General features: G+C 40.4%; 1 protein-coding gene across 4 annotated transcripts in view; it reads right to left on the bottom strand.

Annotated features, from left to right (window-relative positions):
* Positions 1 to 1,854: 1,854 nt before the first annotated feature.
* ptpn2b (protein tyrosine phosphatase non-receptor type 2b) overlaps positions 1,855 to 20,665 on the bottom strand; it is an 84,035-nt gene continuing 65,224 nt past the window's right edge. The window contains exons 9-10 of one of the 4 annotated variants that reach the window (XM_067978175.1): positions 18,896 to 18,997; positions 1,855 to 2,028 (exon numbers count right to left, since the gene is read on the bottom strand). In XM_067978175.1, the coding sequence (XP_067834276.1) occupies positions 2,013 to 2,028; positions 18,896 to 18,997 (118 nt within the window). In that variant the 3' untranslated portion in view covers positions 1,855 to 2,012. Of the gene's footprint in view, positions 2,029 to 17,491; positions 18,998 to 19,104; positions 19,358 to 20,665 lie in introns of those variants that run through there. The other 3 variants (XR_010960059.1, XR_010960058.1, XM_067978174.1) reach the window with 3 other exon arrangements.

A 20,665-nucleotide genomic window follows, 5' to 3' on the forward strand; every position in this document is an offset into this window, starting at 1 on the left:
AGCTGGACTCTCACCTAACACGAATGAAGATAGTTGTGGTTGTCGGAGGTCAATCATTACAACCCCAGGATATCGCTGTAAGAGATACCCAGGAAAGCATCCTTGACTCAACCATCTTCAGCTGATTGATCAATGACCTTCCTTCTGTCATATAAATAATTGAAAGGCTGGATAGCATCCCTAGTGATAGATTATTCCAGTTTAATAGATTGGGGAGGACCAGGGGACACGAGTTTAAACTATGGAAGAGTAGGAATAGACTGGATATTAGGCGGTTCTTTTCCCAGAGAGTAGTGAGCCTCTGGAATACATTGCTGATTGGTGTGGTGGGTGCAGACACTCTGCATGCCTTCAAGAGGGAGCTGGACTGGGGCAGAGATCACATCATATAGAAGGTAAGTATCTTTATAGATAACACTTGGTCCAGGTGATCTCCTAGACTGGATTAGATAGTCTTGAGAGGAATTTTCCAGAGTATATTTTCCCTTATCGGCCCTGGGCTTTGTCTCCTTTTTTGCCTCTCCCAGGAGATTATACGGCTGCAGGGAAGAAGTGCTTCGTCATGGTATGCTGGTCTTTTGCTGCCCATCAATTTCGTATGTTCATATATAATCAGGAATGGCGTTGTTTGCCGATTATTCTACAGTGTTCAACTCCATTCACAACTCCTCCAATTATGGAGCAGCCCCATGCCAGCCTACAGCAGGAGGTGGACAAATCCAGACTTGGGCTGACAAGTGGCAGGTGATGACCATCTCAAACAAGAGAAAGTCCTGCCATCTCACGCTGATCTTCACCACCATCACCAAATCCCCCACGATCAAGATGCTGGGGTCTCCACCGACCTAAAGTTCAATCAAAACAACTATACCAACGCTGTAGCCACAAAAGCAGGGCAGAGGCTGGGTACTCTGCAATGGGTGGCTCACTTCCTGACCCCTTCAAAGCATCTCCACCATCTACTCAGCTCAAGTCCAGTGTGATGGAAAACTCACTACTTGCCTGCGTGGCAGCAACACTTAAGCTACACAACAGGAGAGTGCAGTCTGCTTGATTGGCACCCCTGGTATTGGACTCGATATTCACCCTCTCCACTACCAGCGCACTTTGGCTGTTATTACCTATAGGATGTACTGCAGCAACTCACCGAGGTTACTTCAACAGCATCTCCAAGTTTGATGACCTTTAACACGGAGGACAAGAGCAGCAGAATCACAGGAACACTATCGCATCCTAGTCAAACACCATCCCTACTTGGACATATATCTCCATTCCTTCATCGTTGGTGGGCCAATATCCTGGAATTCCCTAGCTAATACCATTGGGGAAGCACCATCACAAGGACTGCAGCAGTTCAAGGACAAGACCACCACCATGAATAATAAATATGATTTTACCAGCGTCACCCACATCCCATGAACAAGGGAATAAAAAGAAACTTAACTTCACAAGCATAAGAATGAAAACTAGCAATTTCAGTATGTAATGAAATGTGTTTGCATTAAAATGTAGTATTAATGGAATTAGAGGCTACTCACAATTTAAATCAAGCCAGTGATGTATAATACTATGTACAATACGATGTATAATACTATGACATCCAATACAGAACGTAAAACATTTATTCAGTGCAACAGTTCCTCTATAAAACACAGCAACAAGTGCAACAAATAATTTTTTTCAATTTAGAACCTTTAATGCAGATCAAAAGGTATAAAAATACAACACAATGAAATGACTAAAGTACAAAGCCTTTTTTATTATTTTTTTGCAACACAGACTATAAGCATTATAAAACATGTGACAATACATGAAATCCACTCTCTCTGCAGAAGTCTCGTGGGGTCAGGTGTGTGTTTGTCCCCTGCATCTAGTAGTTTACGTTGTAAACAGTTACATGTGAGGTCTCCTACATAGCAGACCTCACTGTCCTTGTAGGATTTTTTTTTCCTGTTTTCCACGGCTGATAAAAATAGGTGCAGAATGTGGCATCTGTTCTGTGGAGTTAGCAGTCAGACAGTCTTTAGCCTATGACATACAATACAGAACGTAAAACATTTATTCAGTGCAACAGTTCCACTGTATCCATACATTACTAAGTACTTCACAGGCATTGTAATAAGAATCCAATGGATAAAATTTATGGCTGCTGGATAACAGTTATTGAATTAGATTTCTTTAGGATGTTCTGTCAGAGATCACAACAGCTGGTTGGTGGCATTTCAGTTTCCAGATAATTTAAAAGAACTGTTATGTTAATTGCTAGTATATGGATCTCAATTTGTACAAAGCCCCAAATATTCAGATTTCATTCTTTGCTCAATAGTTGCCCAGCTAACAAACAAGTTCAAAAACACATTTCAATGTTTCGATTATTGAAAATCAGCTCCAATATTTCAAATTTGTGCAATTCTACTCAACCAATCCTGAAATGAAAAGGTGCTTCTGGTTGGCTAGTGTTTGCCCTGCTTGGATTTGTTCTAATTTCATGCCAACTACTCAAATTGAACAATGTGTACAGAGTGAATCAGTCTGACCACGGGGCCTTAGCAAATATCGAACCATTTCAGTGTATATGTAAACCCTTTTATTTTGGCTGTAACACTTGTCCGATGTGAAGATCATATTACATCTTATAATGCAACTTTCTGGATCCTGAAGCATGTTTAAAACAGTGAGCACGTTTTAATAAAGAGAAATAGAACAGTAACCAAGGATTTCAAATCATTTTTAATACTGTATATAGAAAAACAACCTAAATATGATTGGCATTTGTACACTGTTACAAAGGAGATTTACTACCTCTGATTATATGTATTTACAATACAGAACTGGGAGCAAATATTAAACAGTAAATTGGTCTATTAGGAGGTACATTTTAAAACAATTACTTTGCTTTACAGTGAAGATAATCTAAAATATTTGCATATATTTATTTTCTGGTAGTAACCAGTCTTCAAAGCATACCAGTAGAAGATGGGGATCCAATATTTATCCCTTCAATAGGCTGAGCTAATAACTCTCGAGCTAGATATGCTTTATACCAGAGGCAAGATCCCTCAGATCACAAGCTAGCTATGGATGAGAAAGGCCTATCCATCCAGAAAGAATACAGTCTTCCCCATTACAGCTTTCAAGCTTAGTTTGTTAAATGTTTCTGGGGCTTATGCCTGTACTACCCTACCCAGAACCTGTACACATTCCATGTATTAATTACTTCTTGTGTGAAAAAATTCCTGACATCATTCGTATAATTTTTTTTTGCATCATACCTAAAACATGTAAAGAATTGTGTCTTTTTTGATTATTAAAAGGTATTCAAAGCTGCACGTGGATACATTCAAGTGACATAACTAATGCAAGTAATCTTTTGTTCTGTGATGCATCATTGAGGACGTAAAGGTTTGTACAGAATTTTATATTATTCTGTCTTTAATTTAAATATTCTAAAACTGTGGTATGTCTTTATGAAATGAAAAATTACATTAACATCACAAATTATATAAAAATATTTATTCTCCAAAAACATAATGAAACCCTATATTTGAGATCTAAGATGATTCCCCACAGAACTATGCAACGGTCTGTTAAAATATGGTTTGAAAACAGTTTTAATTTTCTTACTGTTTCCTCTCAGGGTGGGCCTGCAGAAAGATCCTAGACTGAAGTTGAAGTGTAACATTTTCTTGCTTTTAATGTGCTTTTAAGAAGCCTGATTATTAATTATATGGATTTTAAAAAACCTAGCTCTATACCCTGATTTTAATTTTAAATTATTTCCAGGGCGGAAACTTGAATCAAAATCCATATATTATTAAAATTCTTGCATGTGACACAAACTTCCCTGTCTTGTGTTACTATTGGGAGTCACACTTTTTGTATTAACATTTAACATCAAATGTCAACATTTATAATGAAAATCCGTATGTGAATTATAATCGCAAAACCCTATCTCAGCGTGTCAACCTTTTGCCATTATGTTTGTTGGTGAATCAAATCACAATATTTTTGAGGGAAAAAAATTATCTGCCATTTGTTCCTCATTTGAACCATCGAACATCCAAAATAAGATTATAAGCAAATAAAAACTTCAAAATATTAGATAGTTGACAATAACATTGAATTTATCCAACTGAATGTTTTTGTGCCTTTAAAGTTTTTGCTTGGAAGGCCATAGCCTCTCCCAGAAGCCTGGGCTGGGACTTCATATTTGTGCCCAGATCGGTGACTCTGTTACCTGAAGAAGGGTCTGCAGTTTGAGCATGATGCCTTAGTAACATTTAAGCTAGCCAAATGATAAGAGAATGAGAGGGAACTATTACAACAAAATCTAACTGGTTGTTTTTCAAAATTATTTGCAGAGCACCTAGTCAAATTTCAAAAGCCTTATTCAGGTTTTCGGAGGCTTCCTCCTTCACCTGACGAAGGAGGAAGCCTCCGAAAGCTTGTGAATTTAAAATAAAATTGCTGGACTATAACTTGGTGTTGTAAAATTGTTTACAAAAGGTAAAATGTGTGCAGAGAGAGAGAGAAAGAGAGGAAGTAAAAAAAAAAGGAAAGGAAGGACAGACAGACATGGACTGCTGATTAGTGATTGCTTTGGTTGATGTGTGAATATATAGTCTTCAGAAAGCTATTCAGCTGAGAGGGATAGATACATGCATGCACACACATACATTTACATACTAATTTTAACTGATAACACTGATCCCAATTAAAATTCTTAAAGAAACAGAGAAACAAGTTGAACTTTGAAAGCAAACAAAGCCTTTAATGATCATGTGTTTTGTTCATGTTTAGAAAAGATAAACATTCTAATTACTGACGTGTGAGAGACGGAGTGGGTGGAGTAGAGAGATACAGATAAGAGAGTTAGAGAGAGCAAAAAGACTTGTGTTTACATAGCGCCTTCTCCATCATGATACCTTCAAGTGCTTCATAGCTAATGAATTAGGGATGAGCAATAAATGCCAGCCTCGCCAGCGATGCCCACATCCCATGAACGAATAAAAAAAAATTACTTCAAGTGTAGTCTCTTGTTTTTGTAGATAAACACAGCAACCAATTTGCATACAGCAAAGCTGGTTGGTGTGGTTGAGGGATAGACATGGGAAGAATATTCCTAAGATATACATGCCCCAGGCCTGGAGAGAGGTGGCAGAGATGGTCAGTTCACAAAGCATCACCCCCAGGACCTGGATTCAATGTAGGAAACGCTTCAATGACCAGACAAGAGCAGCAAGGATGATTGCAGCTCTTTATTTCTCCATTTCTCTAACACCTGGCAACAGTCCTCCCTTGCATCACATCCTTCACCACCAATGACAAAGGCACACTGTACCAGCTCTCACTCTCATTCCAAACCCACTCACATCTTGCTGGCTCCCTTCATAGCAGCCACTAACCACATTCTTTTCTCACATGGTAGCAATTGCAAAACAATGAACTCCTCAGTTCACACTCCAGCCACTTGCTTTTCATTCAACACCTCCCCATCCTGCTTGCATCTTGCTTCTTCTCCCTCTCAGCATATGCACTACATGCAGAAGCTACACACGTGCACTTTCCTTTTCAGTAGCCACTCATTAACACTCACCCTCTCTTTCTGAGGGACAAAACAGCACACAACACAAAGCAGAGGAGTAAGACTGGGAGGGGGCCAACCAGCAACATGGCCCTTACCTAATGGAGCAAGAAGCTCTGAAAACCATTGGCCCTTCAACTGTGATGCGCACTGGAGATGGCAAGGCTGGCGGCTTATCTGAATGGGGTCTCTGCCTATTACTTGTACCACTTCATGTACCTCAAAAAAGAAAATCACACAACCAGCCAGCACAACTACTTCAAGCTGCATTGTGAAGCCTGTTATCTGCTACTGTCCAGCCTGTCAGTGTCATGCTAACTCTTGTCCCTTTTCTCTTTCCTCTGAGTCCTTCATGGGAGCAAGACCCTCCCGAAGACACCACGGAGGAGGACAGCCCTCATGAAGATGCACCGTCATGCGCTTCATTCCTCCCAAGTACCAGCAGAGACCGACACCACAGGTGGGTTAGACAGTGAGTTAGACGGGTCTGCACGAGTGAGCAGGAGCAGAAGCAGGTCATGGTGGCAGGGACAGCCCAGGAATGGCTGGCCGGAGGGTGAGGTCATCACCCAGCTCTGCTGAACAGGACAGAGACGCTGACTTCTGGGGGCCAGCCTCGAAAAGAAAACTGCTTACGTCCCACAAGTAATTCTACCCGGTATTGGAGGGCCTGCCATGGCATTGCTGCACCACGGCTGATAATATGGAACAGTCCACTTCCTGCTTGGGTGTCATCCTGTCACAAGCCATCAGCACTCCACAGTCCACCTTGGAGCTCCTGGCCACCTCCAAGGATGCTGCAGCCAGCCCCTCACGCCAGGAGTCTGTTAAGAGGCTTTGCAGCTTTGATGGAAGCTGATACAGCTATCATCCAAACTCTGGGCTCTAACGTGTGCTCTATTTTGGAGAGACTACTTGACCACATAGATAGCGGCTTTCATGGCATCGCTCATCTCCTACAGTCTGCTCTCCCTCATTTCAGTGGGAGTGACAAGCTGCAACCCCATGGGTTTAGCAGTTTGGTGACTGGAGCAGCGCATGTTGCCCTCTCTCAAGATGTCAGCACATTCACTCCCTCACCACCAATACCAGAAAGCTAGTTGGACCAGATAGCCCCAGAAACAGCCGAAGAGCTACAGTTGGGCTATCTCAGACTCAAGCTCCCAGAAATCACTGACCACGAGCATCTCAAGGGTCCCAACATGAGCAACAACACAACAGCAACCTTCCAATTGCTTTGCTCAAGCCACGGGGACAGCACTTCTTAGGGGTAGTCAAATTAGAAAAACTTCTTTTAAGAAAGGTGCTGTGGATTGACACTTGAGTGAGAAATAAATTCAAGGCAATTATTGTGTTTGGCATTAATCACCTTTATCACTTTTGGCATTTTGATCTGCAATGTCTTTTCATAGCAGCTTCTGAATCTGCATTGTCAGCATGTCATTCCTATAAAAGTTGGCTGAATGGTTTCAATATTCTTTAATGCAGGATTAAGGGAGTGGTGAAGGATGTAACAAAGACTGTTAATGCAGAGGGGGCTTTGTACAACTTCTCAGGGGAGGGGGAATGAGCAGGTCACCGGAAGTGTTGTGCCATCAACTGATCCCTGGCATCTCTGGCTGCAAGGCGCTGTGCTGGCGCTCCTTCTTCTTCGCCTTCGCTCAAGTCTTCCTAGTCAGAGGAAGACAGTTGCTGTTGCTTCGGACTTCTCCAAATCCAATCTCTGGATTGCCAGGTTGTGCAACATGCAGTACACTACAATGAGGAGGCTTTTTCTGGGGCACATTGCCCTAACCAGGATCCTGAACCTTTGCTTCAATTGCCCTTATAGTGTGCTCCATGTTGTTGCTGGTGGTCCCATGGCTCGGTTTGTACCCAAGATGTTCAGGCATGATGTGGATGCGGATGGGTGTCATCAGATATTTGTGGAGAAGGTAAACATATGCCCAAGCAGCCATTCTCTTATGTTCTCGAAGGGTGGAAGAGTGGGGAATGGTTGACTGTCACAGGATAAAGGCATCACGTCAGCTGCCTGAGAAACTGGCACCAACTTGCAAGATGCCTCTGCGGTGATCACAAACTAAATGGACATCAATCAAGTCAAAGCCCTTCCTAGTGTCGAAAGCTGCTGGCTGGTCTTCTGGTGTCTTGCTGGTTACACGAGTGCAGTCTGTTATACCCTCACAGGAGGGAAGCCAGCCATTGCTGCAAATGCCAAAGCTCTATCATTTTTACTTATTGTCGACCAAAGAAAAGATGATGTATTTATTGGTTGGGCCGAGAAAATAGGGTATTGGTGACCTACTTGATGCACTTGTGCATTGCCTGAGGCAAAAACATGAAGCACGGTGGTGACATTTACAGTCACTGGCAAAGAATGGCCACCAGCTGGAGCAGGTTTTGTTGCAGGCGATTGCAGAGATCAGCAACAGCCTGCCTGGAGAAGCATAGCCTCATGCACTGCTTCTCAAGAGATATCCAGCAAACTCACACTTGGCCTACAGACCCTGTGGGCAGGATACGGGCTTCTAAGAGCAGACCCCACTCCTGACCTGCTGTCTTCTAACAGGCCCACCTGCTGCTCTTCCAGGTTGTTCAGCCTGTTGCTGCTCCTGTTCCTATTCCTCCAGCCAAAACAATGAAGCAAGAATGTCATTTAAGAAGGAGCTAGATAGATTTTTAGACACAAAAGGCATCAAGGGGCATGGGGAGAGCGCGGGAATATGGTATTGAGATAGAGGATCAGCCATGATCATACTGAATGGCGGAGCAGGCTCGAAGGGCTAAATGGCCTACTCCTGCTCCTATTTTCTATGTCACCCATGTTAAGCTGTAAGTGCTTATTCAACAACAACAACTTGCATTTATATAGCGCATTTAACATAGTAAAAAGCCCCAAGACCCTACACAGGAGCATTATCAGACAAAAATTGACACAAAGCCAAAGGAGATATTAAGGACGGGTGACAAAGCTTGGTCAAAGCGGTAGGTTTTAAGGAGCATCTTAAAGGAGGAGACAGAGGCAAAGAGGTTTAGGGAGGGAATACCAGAGCTTAGAGCCTCGAGAACTGGAGATACGGTCGTCAGTAGTGGAGCGAAGGAAATGGGGAATGCACAATTCACCAGATTTGGAGGAATGCATAATTCACAGAGGGTTGTAGGGCTGGAGGTGCTTACAGAGATAGGGAGGGACGAGGCCATGGAGGGATTTGAAACAAGGACGAGAATTTTGAAAATCAAGGCATTGCCAGACCTGGAGCCAATGCAGGTCAGTGAGCACAGAGGTGATGGGCGAAAGGGACTTGGTGCGAGTTATGATACTGGCAGCAGAGTTTTGGATGAGCTCAAATTTATGGAGGGTGGAAGATGAAAGGTCAGCTAGGAGAGGATTGGAATAGTCAAGTCTGGAGGTAACAAAGGCATATATAAGGGTTCCAGCAGCAGATGGGCTGAAGCAGGGGTGGAGAAGGGCAATGTTTCGGCGGTGGAAGTAAGATGGAGAAGATATGGGGTCGGAAACTCAACTCAGGGTCAAATAGGACACCGAAATTGCGAACAGTCTGGTTCAGCCTGAGACAGTGGCCAGGTAGGGAAATGGAATCGGTGGCTAATAAACGGAGTTTGTGGTGGGGGCCGAAGACAATGGCAGTCACCTAAAAGTGAATGGCTAAAATGGCGGCGGATGGGAATCGGGCGGGAACAGAGCTGTAGGTACACCCAGCCCATCTTAAATGTGTGCCCACTAGGCGGGATGGGTTAGAAATCCCACCCTATTACATGATGTAAAATATCTATATGTAATGCAGTTTATACTTAATAGAAAACTGTCCTAATACTGATTTGAGGGCCCAATTCAGAGAACTATGTTTTTATGCTGCTTTGAAAATTTTACTGATAAGGGTTTACACTTTGAGCATTGTAATGTTGTTAAAGTTTCATATCATAAATCAATTTGATAAAGCTGCAAAGTTTTTTTTAAAAAAGAGCCTCTAAACAGAGCTCAACATGCTGATCTCACAACTCTGCATTACTCAGAACTGTCATAAGTGTTATAAAGTTCATGAGATTTCAGTACAACTTTGTGTTGGAAAGCTCAAGTTTGGATTAAAACTAGTACCCACTATCAGCCAGTTTAGAGAATCATCACTCACAAATAACTTCTTCCAGGTCAGTCTGTCTCCCACCAGCTGACCAGTGTAGCTGCTTAAAGGACAAAGTAAATGTGTTGGCTTAGTTTCTTGCTTGGATGCATTGTGAAGCAACAAAAAAAAAGTCTAGAAAATACAATTCTTATTTCAGTAGGGAACAGACACTCTCCGTTATCTTCTGCTATCAGTAAATACAGCACAGCCCTTTGCAGCAAGTCCATGAAAATTACAGCATTCTAAAATTTTAATGGAACTAAAGCAATGTTCTCACTGAACACAAACAAAGGCTGCACCTCATTTCAAACTTAATAAGTTTCTTGTGCACCTTCAGAACCCAAATTTAAAGTAGAATGCAGAAATGTAAATTATGGGGTGTTCTGTTAATTCTTAATTTCAAAAGTTTTGAAATGCATGCACAAATACTTGACAGTCACAATTAGCAACTTTAATGCTGGCCACCCACTTCCACAGCAATCTACAATACAAAATCCCTTTCTACCCACATGGTCCAAAGCCATCCACCTCATCTCCGTGCTTTGCAAAAAAAGCAGTTCCACGCCTAGGCTTTACAAAACAAAAAATCTATTTTGATTTTGCCATTGAGTGGGTGGGATGAGTTACTGCTCATGGAAGCACGAATAGACCTGAATTTGTTCTAACTGGAGCAGGGGGGGGGGGGGGGGGGGAAGCTTCCCTCAGCTCAGAAGGGTGGGGATTTCTTTTTCTTAGCAGGAAAAGGGGAACACCAAGTGTATGTTCAGTTTGGGGGGATAGGAGGAACGTGAATATTTCTTCAGTGATTGGGTGGGGGATGGGGTAAGTTAGGTAATCTTTGTGATCCCTGCTTGATGGGGAGGTGGTGTGGGGCGTGGGGTGGCTGGTGGTGTGGAAGGTGCCAATATCGGCTCGTGGTGGGGGAGGGAAGACAAAGGTGAGAGTTGGAAGGAACGTTGGAGTGGAGTTACCGCAATACCTACTCTGTGAGGGAGATGGGGGCAGAAAGGCAATGTTATATTAGCAGGTTTCTGCTCACCAAATGCCAGTAGGCTGGCTCACTAGTTGAGAGTGCTTCCAGATTTCAGCTTTAGCTGTGGAGTTAGTTCCAGGAAGATCACAATTCACACTGGTCGGTGGGGGGAGAAGAGAAACGTGGGGTGCATTGGCACTCTTTGCTCAGTATTGCCTTTCCTGCTTACTTGCAGTTTTTCAGTTGGCTGTTCAACAATGATCTTGGGCTTTATGCTTCTCAAATGCTCAGAGAGTTGGTGTGTAGGCTTTGTCTGCTTGAGTATCACGGCTGAGAAGGCTGTGGCAGCTTTCAGGGACCCTTCTTCTGGCTGCAATTTCCTTTTCTGTCATTTGTTTGACATCAGTATGTTTTTATCAAATGGCTCTTCTCCCATTTCCAAAAGAGGGCTTCTTTGTGCAATCATCCAGTGGAGTTTTGCTGGCCAAAAGTAGTTTGGATCATCACTGTTTTAATGCTTTGTGCAGGCAGACGTATTCTTAGTGCTTTTATGCTTTGCAGTTATGTTCTAGTCAATTTAGCAGATCTTGTGGGGCCCGGAAACATGTTTTTTTTTCTCTCCCTGAGGGAAATAAATTGGGATTTCTGAGGGTTGTGTGAGGGGCTGTCACATAAGATTAGGAGTCCCCATCAAAATCAATTAATTTGTAATGTTACCTTCACAGTGCCAGCAATACCTTTAGAATCTTGAGACCACTTTCTGTTTTTAATATAATAGATATAGGCGTCAATATCCTATCGTCACTGCTTCAATTGAACAACGATAAAATGTTCCTTACCTGCAAATTAACTGTTCAAGATGCACACGATCTGTGACAGGCTTTCAAGGCACAATACTATACACTAACGTGCAAAATGGTTTGCTGTATCCCAGCTTTACAAATCACAACCTAAAGTATTCTAGGCAAGGTTAATGAGAACTATTTGTAAATATATTACACTATGACAAAACACTGAACAAACCATTAATATTTCAACACAGAAAATGTTGCCTCAACTCATTTAGAAAGAACTGAAGAGCACATCTTGACTTTGAATTTTGCTTTTTTGTTAGAAAGGTTTATAACTTCATTCAACGAAGAGTATGGTTCACAATTCTATACGGAGTACACTATTTTCAGGGATGCAGGAAAAGAAGGTACCATCACTTTTTCCAATGTATAAGACAATAAATTGTATATTGTTTGTATAGAACCTTGGTTAGACCACACTTGGAGTACTGTGAACAGTTCTGGTCTCCATATTATAGAAAAGATATAGAGGCACTGGAGATGGTGCAAAAAAGATTCACAAGGATGATATCAGAACTGAGAGGTCATACCTATCAGGAAAGATTGATAAGGCTAGGGCTCTTTTCTCTCGAGAAGAAAAGACTGAGGGGTGATAGAGGTCTTTAAGATTATGAATGGGTAGACATAGAGAAGAGGTTTCCATTTGAGAGAGAAACTAAAACTAGGGGCCATAAATATAAGATAGTCACTAATAAACCCAATAGGGAATTCAAGAGAAACCTCTTTATCCAGAGTGGTTAAAATGTGGAACTCGCTACCACATGGAGTAGTTGAGACGGATAGCATAGATGTATTTAAGGGGAAGCTAGATAAACAGGAGGGAAAAGGATATAGAAGGATATGATAATAGGGTTAAGTGAAGAGGGGCAGGAGGAGGCTCGTGTGGAGCATAAACACCGGCACAGACCAGTTGGGCCAAATGGCCTGTTTCTGTGCTGTACATTCTATGTAATTATTTAAGAGTTTATGCCACTGCATAAATCTGTTACAATTACAAAAAATGCTCAAACCAGTAGTGATTATTTTTAAGCTTTTTCAAATATCCCCTATAAAAGCGTACCGATTATTTAGTATTTGTATATGTGCAAACAAATAAGTGCTGAAAAGATCAACTTAAGTGTCTAAGTAAGATGTAGTACAAAAATATTGATAAGATATATGGAAATATTAGAGACCATTATTCTGCATGTGTGTGTTAAAATTAATCAACTACTTTTTATGACACTGATTATAGATTTGTACCAATTCTGTTCTGCCATGGTTGTCAGAAATGGCAGTGTTCAGGTTCAAATGGGAATACTGCAGTTGTTATTCACATGCCTTAAGTGAGCTGAGAGATCACTAAAAGGAATGCAAAGCAGGAAGGAAGGATTGCATGGACTAACAGGGGTACATCTTGCAAATGTAAAATAACTAGAGGCACCAGATGCCAATATGAGCCAGACATTGATGAGTAACAGTGAGCAGGATGCTGCACAGGTAGCTTTAATCTCTAGATTATGGGATACAATGTCAAATAGGATATAAATCAACAATGGAAGGAATTAAGGGATGCCAAAAGTACATACTAATGTCCAGTTAGATGAAGATACATTTTTTTTTTAATCTCGCTAATTCTTTTCTGCTCTCATCTGAAGGCATTGACTTTTAGCTGGGTACAGTTCAAAACTCAGCCATCCTTGGTACCATGGTGCCATTTTTTTAAAGTCGGAACCTCAACAGGTGAGGGACTAATTTTTTTTTTAAATGGGGATGCTTCATAATTAATGACCCTCTAACAAAATTGTACATGCAGATATCATGCATTCCTACTTCTCTCCTTTTTTGTGCTCCGAGTATCGGATTCACTTAGAGAGGTGTGACAGCAGAGTGCTCACTAAACTAGAAGGTTTGAAATTACACATAATGACATATTTATACAGTATTTTGGTACTAAATCTCATTTAAAGGTGCTTAAGTTGATCTTCTGAACTCTTATTTGCTTACAAATCTACAATTAATCACCACTATACTAGCATAGCCAAAGCCCTGGTTAGACCACATCTGGGGTGTACAGTTCTGGGCATCGCACCTTAGAAAGGATATATTGGCCTTGGAAGGAGTGCAGAGCAGATTCACCACAATGTTACCAGGGATCCAAGGGTTAAATTATGAGGAGAGATTACATATGCTAGGCTTGTACTCCCTGGAATATAGAAGGTTAAGGTCTGAGTTGATTACGGCTTTTAAGATTTTGAAAGGAATTGATCAGGTAGAGAGAGAGAAACTTTTTCCACTGGTTGGGGAGTCTAGGACACATGGACATAACCTTAAAATCAGAGCCAGACCATTCAGGAGAGAAGTTAGGAAACACTTCTTCACACAAAGGGTGGTAGAAGTGTGGAAATGTCTCCCACAAAAAGCAGTAGATGCTAGCTAAATTAATAATTTTAAATCTGAAAATCAATAAATTTTTGCTAGCCAAAGGTATTAAGGGATATGGAGCCAAGGCAGGTAAATAGAGTTAGGATACAGATCAGCCATGATCACATTGAATGGCAGAACAGGCTCGAGAGGCTGAATGGCCTACTTCTGTTCCTATGTTCCACTGTACAAAAATGCAACCAAGCTCTTTAAAGGGTTAAGTTTGACGTGTATTTTAAATGTGCATTTAGTTTTTCTTTTGCGAATTCACATGATTAGAAGTTCAGCCCATCTTAGCTCATCAATCTTGAGAAATCCTACGGTTCCCCTATGACAGCATTCAACTCTTTCTTAAATTATCCTAGCTCTTCCCTCTAGTGCCCTACCATGAAGCCCATCAATCATTCGTTATGTGAAGGAGAACTTCCTGACGTCAGTCCTAATTTACCTTGCACCAGTTTGAACCTCTCCATCTTTATATTACTTCTGTGGCATACTTTGAAGTAGCGTTCCATTTAATCCCTGAAATAAATCTGTAAGCACCCCCCACAGTTGCTGTCTTTCCCCAATCTTTCTTCATAATTTAACTCTCTGACACTAGCAATCAGCCTCATAGCTCTTCCCTGTACAGCCACCAGCATCCAGGATGTTTCCCTGAAGCACAGACACCAGTGCTTGAAGTTAAGGCTGTGGAACCACTAGACATTAGGAATAGCAGGTAACAAAATCTCTGGGCAGATTAGAGAAATGAATTGTGTAATTTCACATCAAATACATCTTGCAGTTTGATATTTTAGTTGCAGGTGATTTGTAAAATCCTTACAGAAGAAACACTCTGGCCTAGATTCTCCAATCGCATCTACCTAATGCCGGCTATAACCCAATGGGTTACGGCCAGTGTTTGAAGAAGAGCGATTGAAAAATCAAAGCTCCGGAGTCCCGGTGTGTGTTTGTGTTGGATACTAGCCACTGGTTCAGTCCAGTCATATATTTGCCATCACCAGTCTGCTACTAAACACACCAGCCTCACTGGCCTGGCTGGTGCTCATTTCAAGAGGACAGAACAAATATTTCATGGCATGTTCTTAATTTAACAGCTAAACCCTCCAACATGATTTCTGTTCCAATCACTATGAAACAGTTCCTGCTGGAAAGTGGACATATCACTCCTGATGGGTGAAGATAAGATCAGGCTTGGATGTAATCCATCGTTGAACAGCAAGCTGACACTTGCTGTGCAGGCACACAGTGAAAAATGGTACTGAATGATGGCTTGTCAAAGTGCATCTCAGCACAAGTCAGCACTTTTAGGAGACAAGTGGAAAAATTGTTGGTGGGGTGAAGAATAATAGAGTTAAAACAAGCTGCATCAAAACATTGAAGCTTTGGTAAAGTGTTAAGATTTCAGCACATTTTTTCTTCTGTCTACCTTCCATTCAATGTAATTGAATGTAATGGGGCTGCAACAAAGATTTGTTGTGTCAAACCTCAAATTAGCTAAAATGGGCTAGATGCTTACAAAGCAGATTTCAAGAATCACCACCTGCCTCATTTCCCTTCGCCAATCAGGTTCGCATCTTTCCCCCTCCCCTGCCCACCCTGCCGTCAAGTTAAATTAGCACTTCCCCAGATTATGAATAATTATCTAAAGATATTACACTTCAATTTACACAATGACCAAAAAGGAGGATAATTTCATCTTCCCATCAGATGGTTTAAGTTTTAACGAAAAACTGTTCGGATACACAAATCTGTATCTTTGACAGCGACCTAATCATATTGCTTCAATAACACCATTAAGATTTCAGGTATTTTTCCTAGAACTGCAGTTACTTTGGTTCCATTAGAAAAGATGGACTACAATTTTCCTCATTTTCTACACAGTATTACAATGGGTATAGTTTGGTTATTGCCCAGTAGAATGCTTGTTGAATGTACACAGATTTGCTACAACATGCTGCGCCAAGGAATGATAATGCCACATCACCATATCTACGGTTTTTCACATGCCATTCTCCTGGTCTCAATCATGCCATCAGGAAAAAAGGTACCAGGTGCTTCATCCATGAGGAAGGAGAGAGGAAAAAGTATTTCACACCCAACATTTTTAGGGGAAACTATAAGACTACTAATATATTATTTGTTTTTTAAATTTTTATTTCAAGTGTTTTTATTCTATAACCATTTAAAAGATTCAGGGTCCAGACCTCACCTGATGCCTGTTTTCTATCATCGATTTCAGTGGTTAAAAGGAAACTACCTATGGCTTTTCACTTTAGTAGCAGATTAGCCAATTGGTTCTGAAAAATGTCAACTTAGTTCTTGCTCAAACAGGTATTATAATGTGAAAGCCCTGCATCTAAAATTATTAAAATAACGAAGAATGTTGGAGTCATAGTGAATCTGCACAAGCTATCTGCCATTTGATCTATCCATTTTTTCCAATTCTACAATAGTGAACCTCACTAGCCCCTAAATGTATGTCAGCTGGATCAAAAATGTTAACAACGCTCTGACACAATTTTCAGATGCAATTGCTTTTATAGTACTAAAATATGCCTAGAACATAGAAAATTCCTAATATATGGGACTACAACATGAGTCCTACATGAGAAGAAAAATAGAATGAGAAACATAACTATCAAATGTCCACAGTTCACATGCATACTAAAGATTTAATGAAACGGAACAGGAAAAGAGTGCACATCCAGTACATGAAAACAAGTATTGCCTGCAAATGTGTCACCTGTCACACAATAACCATTTAAAAACACAGGGTCCAGACCTCACCTGATGTCTGTTTTCAATAATCAATTTCAGTGGTTAAAAGGAAACCACCTATGGCTTTTCACTTTTCTTATTAGATTTTTGGACTCTAAGGGAATCAAGGGATATGGGGATCAGGTGGAAAGTGGAGTTGAGGTCGAAGGTCAGCCATGATCTTGCTGAATGGTGGAGCAGGCTCGCGGGGCCATATGGCCTACTCCTGCTCCTATTTCTTAATTTCTTACGTTACATTCAGGAATTGGGGGGAGAAACAACCTTTTCTCTTCAATACAAAAATGTAACTACAGTACTGGATATCAATGCATTACATATTGCTTATGGTTGTCAACTCAAGTATAAATTATTGATACAATCCATTTTTAGCCCATCAGTACATTGTTAACAAGGCTTACAACTTTTTTTTTCCCCATGGGATTGAAATAATAACTGGTCCAAGAACTGGAATTTTCTCTTTTTTTCTAAAAAAAGGGTGGAGACATGCAAAAAATGGTCTGAACTCCAAGGGACACATCAATAATAAATAGTAAATTGTAATGTGCAATACCAGATTTCCACCACTAAAAACGCTAATGCACTGACAGAGCTCACTAATCATATCTCGTGGCAATATTGGAGTATTGCAAGAGTACATTGCAGAGCAGGTCCCCACAATTAAACGTAGTCAAGTCCTGGACCAGTAAGTTTACAACAACCCCTCATTTTATAATATGATGCGTCATCTCCAACACAAATATACAATATAACAAAATACTCCTCAAACTAAAATTTTATTCAACTGGTCGTACTGGAATGTAAAACTGGAACAAATTTTAAATGTGATCTGTTGTGTTAACGTCAAAAGATTGTCCCTTCCCTGCCCAATACATATGCTTGTTCCACTGTTTCATCTCAGGATAGTCACATCATTAACCATCACTAGCAAGAAACACTTCTCAACTCTTTAACCCACAGAAGCAACTTTGGATGTCTTCCCAGAATTAATACAGCAGTATCTCTACAATGTGGTCAGTATTTTGTAAAAAAAAAATCCAAGATATGGTTGTTATTTCTAAATATAGACAGTATATCTATGGAATTTAAATTCTGACTAAATAATTAAAAATAAGTTACTGTTAAGTTTTCCATTTAAAAATACACAAATTGAAAAACATACTTCATAGAACCATGAAAATGAAAGCCCTGGCTACAGAAAGGGCAGTGCATTTTTTTGGGAAACCTCTATGGGTTAATGAGTTAACTAGTATTTTATACATATATAATAATCCACAAATATTTCAGTCACTTTTTTTTTAAATTAAAAATTGTATTTCCAAAAGCCTCCCTATGTCTTTGCTAAGTGAACACCTGTACTCCATGCACAGCACTTTAAACAAAAACAAAGAAAAAATACATCATCTAAAGTACTTAATACTGAATATTTTACGTCTGAGGTGTTTTTTTTAAAATCTATAATAATGCTCTAAGTGCACAGCAATTCTGCTGATTGGAAAGAAGAAGAAAAAGTTTAAGAAAATGCAGAACAGCAGCAGGCCAAAGCAAAAGGAAGAAGCCCAGTGGCAAGGCAGTTAATGGATTTGCTTTCTGCTGCTTGCTGGTTTGACATTTATGGGAATGAACACTCAACCCTTCTTACCAAATTAAATGGGCTCTATCAGATGCCCAGGCTGCTGAGTACAGGTGTCCCACCATGGAGCAAAAATAAAACACCAACTTCCTCATGGACAACTCCAGCAAGAACAGGAGAAAGACTGCTTTTGATGGAAGCACAATTTTTAACTAAATGTTTATTGCAGCACTGGTCTGATAATGTATTTACAACAGGATTTTTTTTTCTGTTTGATGGTTTTAATTATCCAAACACCTGACAATATAAGAACCTGAGAATCTGTGTTGCAAACTTGAGTGAAACTCAAACAATAACTCCATTCTAGTGCATCTTCCTCTGACCTGTAAATTCTCAAAAACATCTCGATCTTGTGCAAAGGAAATATGATTCCTTAGCACCTTACACCTCAGATGCAATGCCACTGAACACCATTAAATGCACAGTTACATAATTTATCATTGGAAGTACATACAGCAGCAAACAATAGCTCCAACTGCAAAAGTAGTAACTGCAGCAATGTTAATGAGAACAGGTCTCCAATATAACCACCTTTTTCGTTTCATCTCAGTTTCACTTAGCTTCTGTTTCATTCGCTGCACCTTCTGCGCTGTACTTGCTATCCTATCCTCACGATGTCGTTTTCGAAGGTTACTGAAAGGCAAACAAGTAAATTATGTATCAAAAGCCAAGGATAAATAACTAGCTCAACTAGAACTGCTGTTCAAAACAAAAAATTCTATTCAGTGTAGTTCTCTTACATACAGCACAAATGAGCAGCATGAGGAAGCCCATGGATTTGTGGGACATTGATTCACACCTATGACGGAGACCCTGATCTCACCCACATCGAGTACAGCAGCATTGAGCAGACAGCATTACTTCCCTGCATTGGCAGCAGGGTGGATTCCAAAGAGTAAATCATCAACAGGCCAATCTTACACTTCCTAGTGGTCAGCTCAGAGCAGCATCTGTAGAGGCCTGGGAACAAGTCACGCACAGATGATGCAAGGTCTGAAAGGAAGGGAAAGAAAATGGAACCAGTACCAAAAAGAAAAAACATATAGTTCCATTGCACAAAAGTTGTTTTTTTTTTAGTAAAAACAAACGTAAAAACAATTATTTTTGATGTTTTTGTCTATACATCTCCTATGAAGTGAATACTTCCATTAGGAGCACACTCAGATTTGAAAATTGCTTTTTTAAAAAAAAAGTGTTTCATCAAGCCCTCTTGGCGTATCATGAAATTAAAGAAATCTCTCATGAAAGTTCAAGATTACCTGCCATAGGTATGGGCGTTGTCATTCTTTGAACGAATTTCTACCTCCATATACAAACAGCAATTACCATAACTCTGTTGGTTTTAGGGGAGAGGTTTAAAATTCACTTAGGAACATGTCCGCTCTAAGAACTTAGGAAATTGTACAGCCATCTTTGTTGTGATCTTCCTCCAATCTAACATATAAAAGTCTTCATTTTAAACCATGATCATAGTTCCTTTACCAGAAAAGATGGTATTGAGATCCAACACATAACTGTGACAGTAATGTAACTCTCAAAAAATAAGTAGCTTAAATAAATGCCAGGTCAGAAAGAGAATCGAAGAGGAAGGCCCTCAGTAATCAAACATTCTTCTTCATTCATCCTCCACTTATGAACACTTTGTTTCTACCGTCAGCCTCTGAAACATGTGAATTTACATTTTCAGATCAGCATTGGTACACTGCAGCCCTTTTTAACATAGTAATATTTATTAAAAGCACCCATCTTTGGGTCATTCCCGCTCTACATGTTGACCCATAAAACAGTCAATCCAAGGTTAACTTTGACCTTGCTGGTGCCTTGTACCTTACCAGTGAATAACTTTAACGTCTGGATAACAATCAAGAATGACTCCTTGGGCTGATTTTTCCCTCCCAAGCCCAGGTGTTTTAAAGCCAATTACAGTGCTCTAACTGTCGTCCTGGCTAAGATCCACAAACTCAGCCCAGGGTAAGAATCAAATTTCAGACATTGTACTAAATCACTGCTTTTACCCACGAGGCCACTTGGGGTTATACTTCAGGTTAATGGAGGGACTGCAAAGTGGCAGGAAAGCATCACCAACATGATTTCCTGAGACATAGGAAACTACTCAGCTCATATGCTAAACAAGTTACAGTGGATTCACCACTAAAAATATGCAGGTCCTTACCATTTGTGCCAAAATAAGGCATAGTTCAGCAACAGCTGTATAAGACCTTATTTTGGCACAGTCTTAAGACCACACGAACTTGTAGACTAAAAAAAGTTTGGATCCCAATTTATTGAGAATGATGCTTT

Source organism: Heptranchias perlo, chromosome 3 (genome assembly GCF_035084215.1).
Source record: "Heptranchias perlo isolate sHepPer1 chromosome 3, sHepPer1.hap1, whole genome shotgun sequence".
Taxonomy (NCBI): domain Eukaryota; kingdom Metazoa; phylum Chordata; class Chondrichthyes; order Hexanchiformes; family Hexanchidae; genus Heptranchias; species Heptranchias perlo.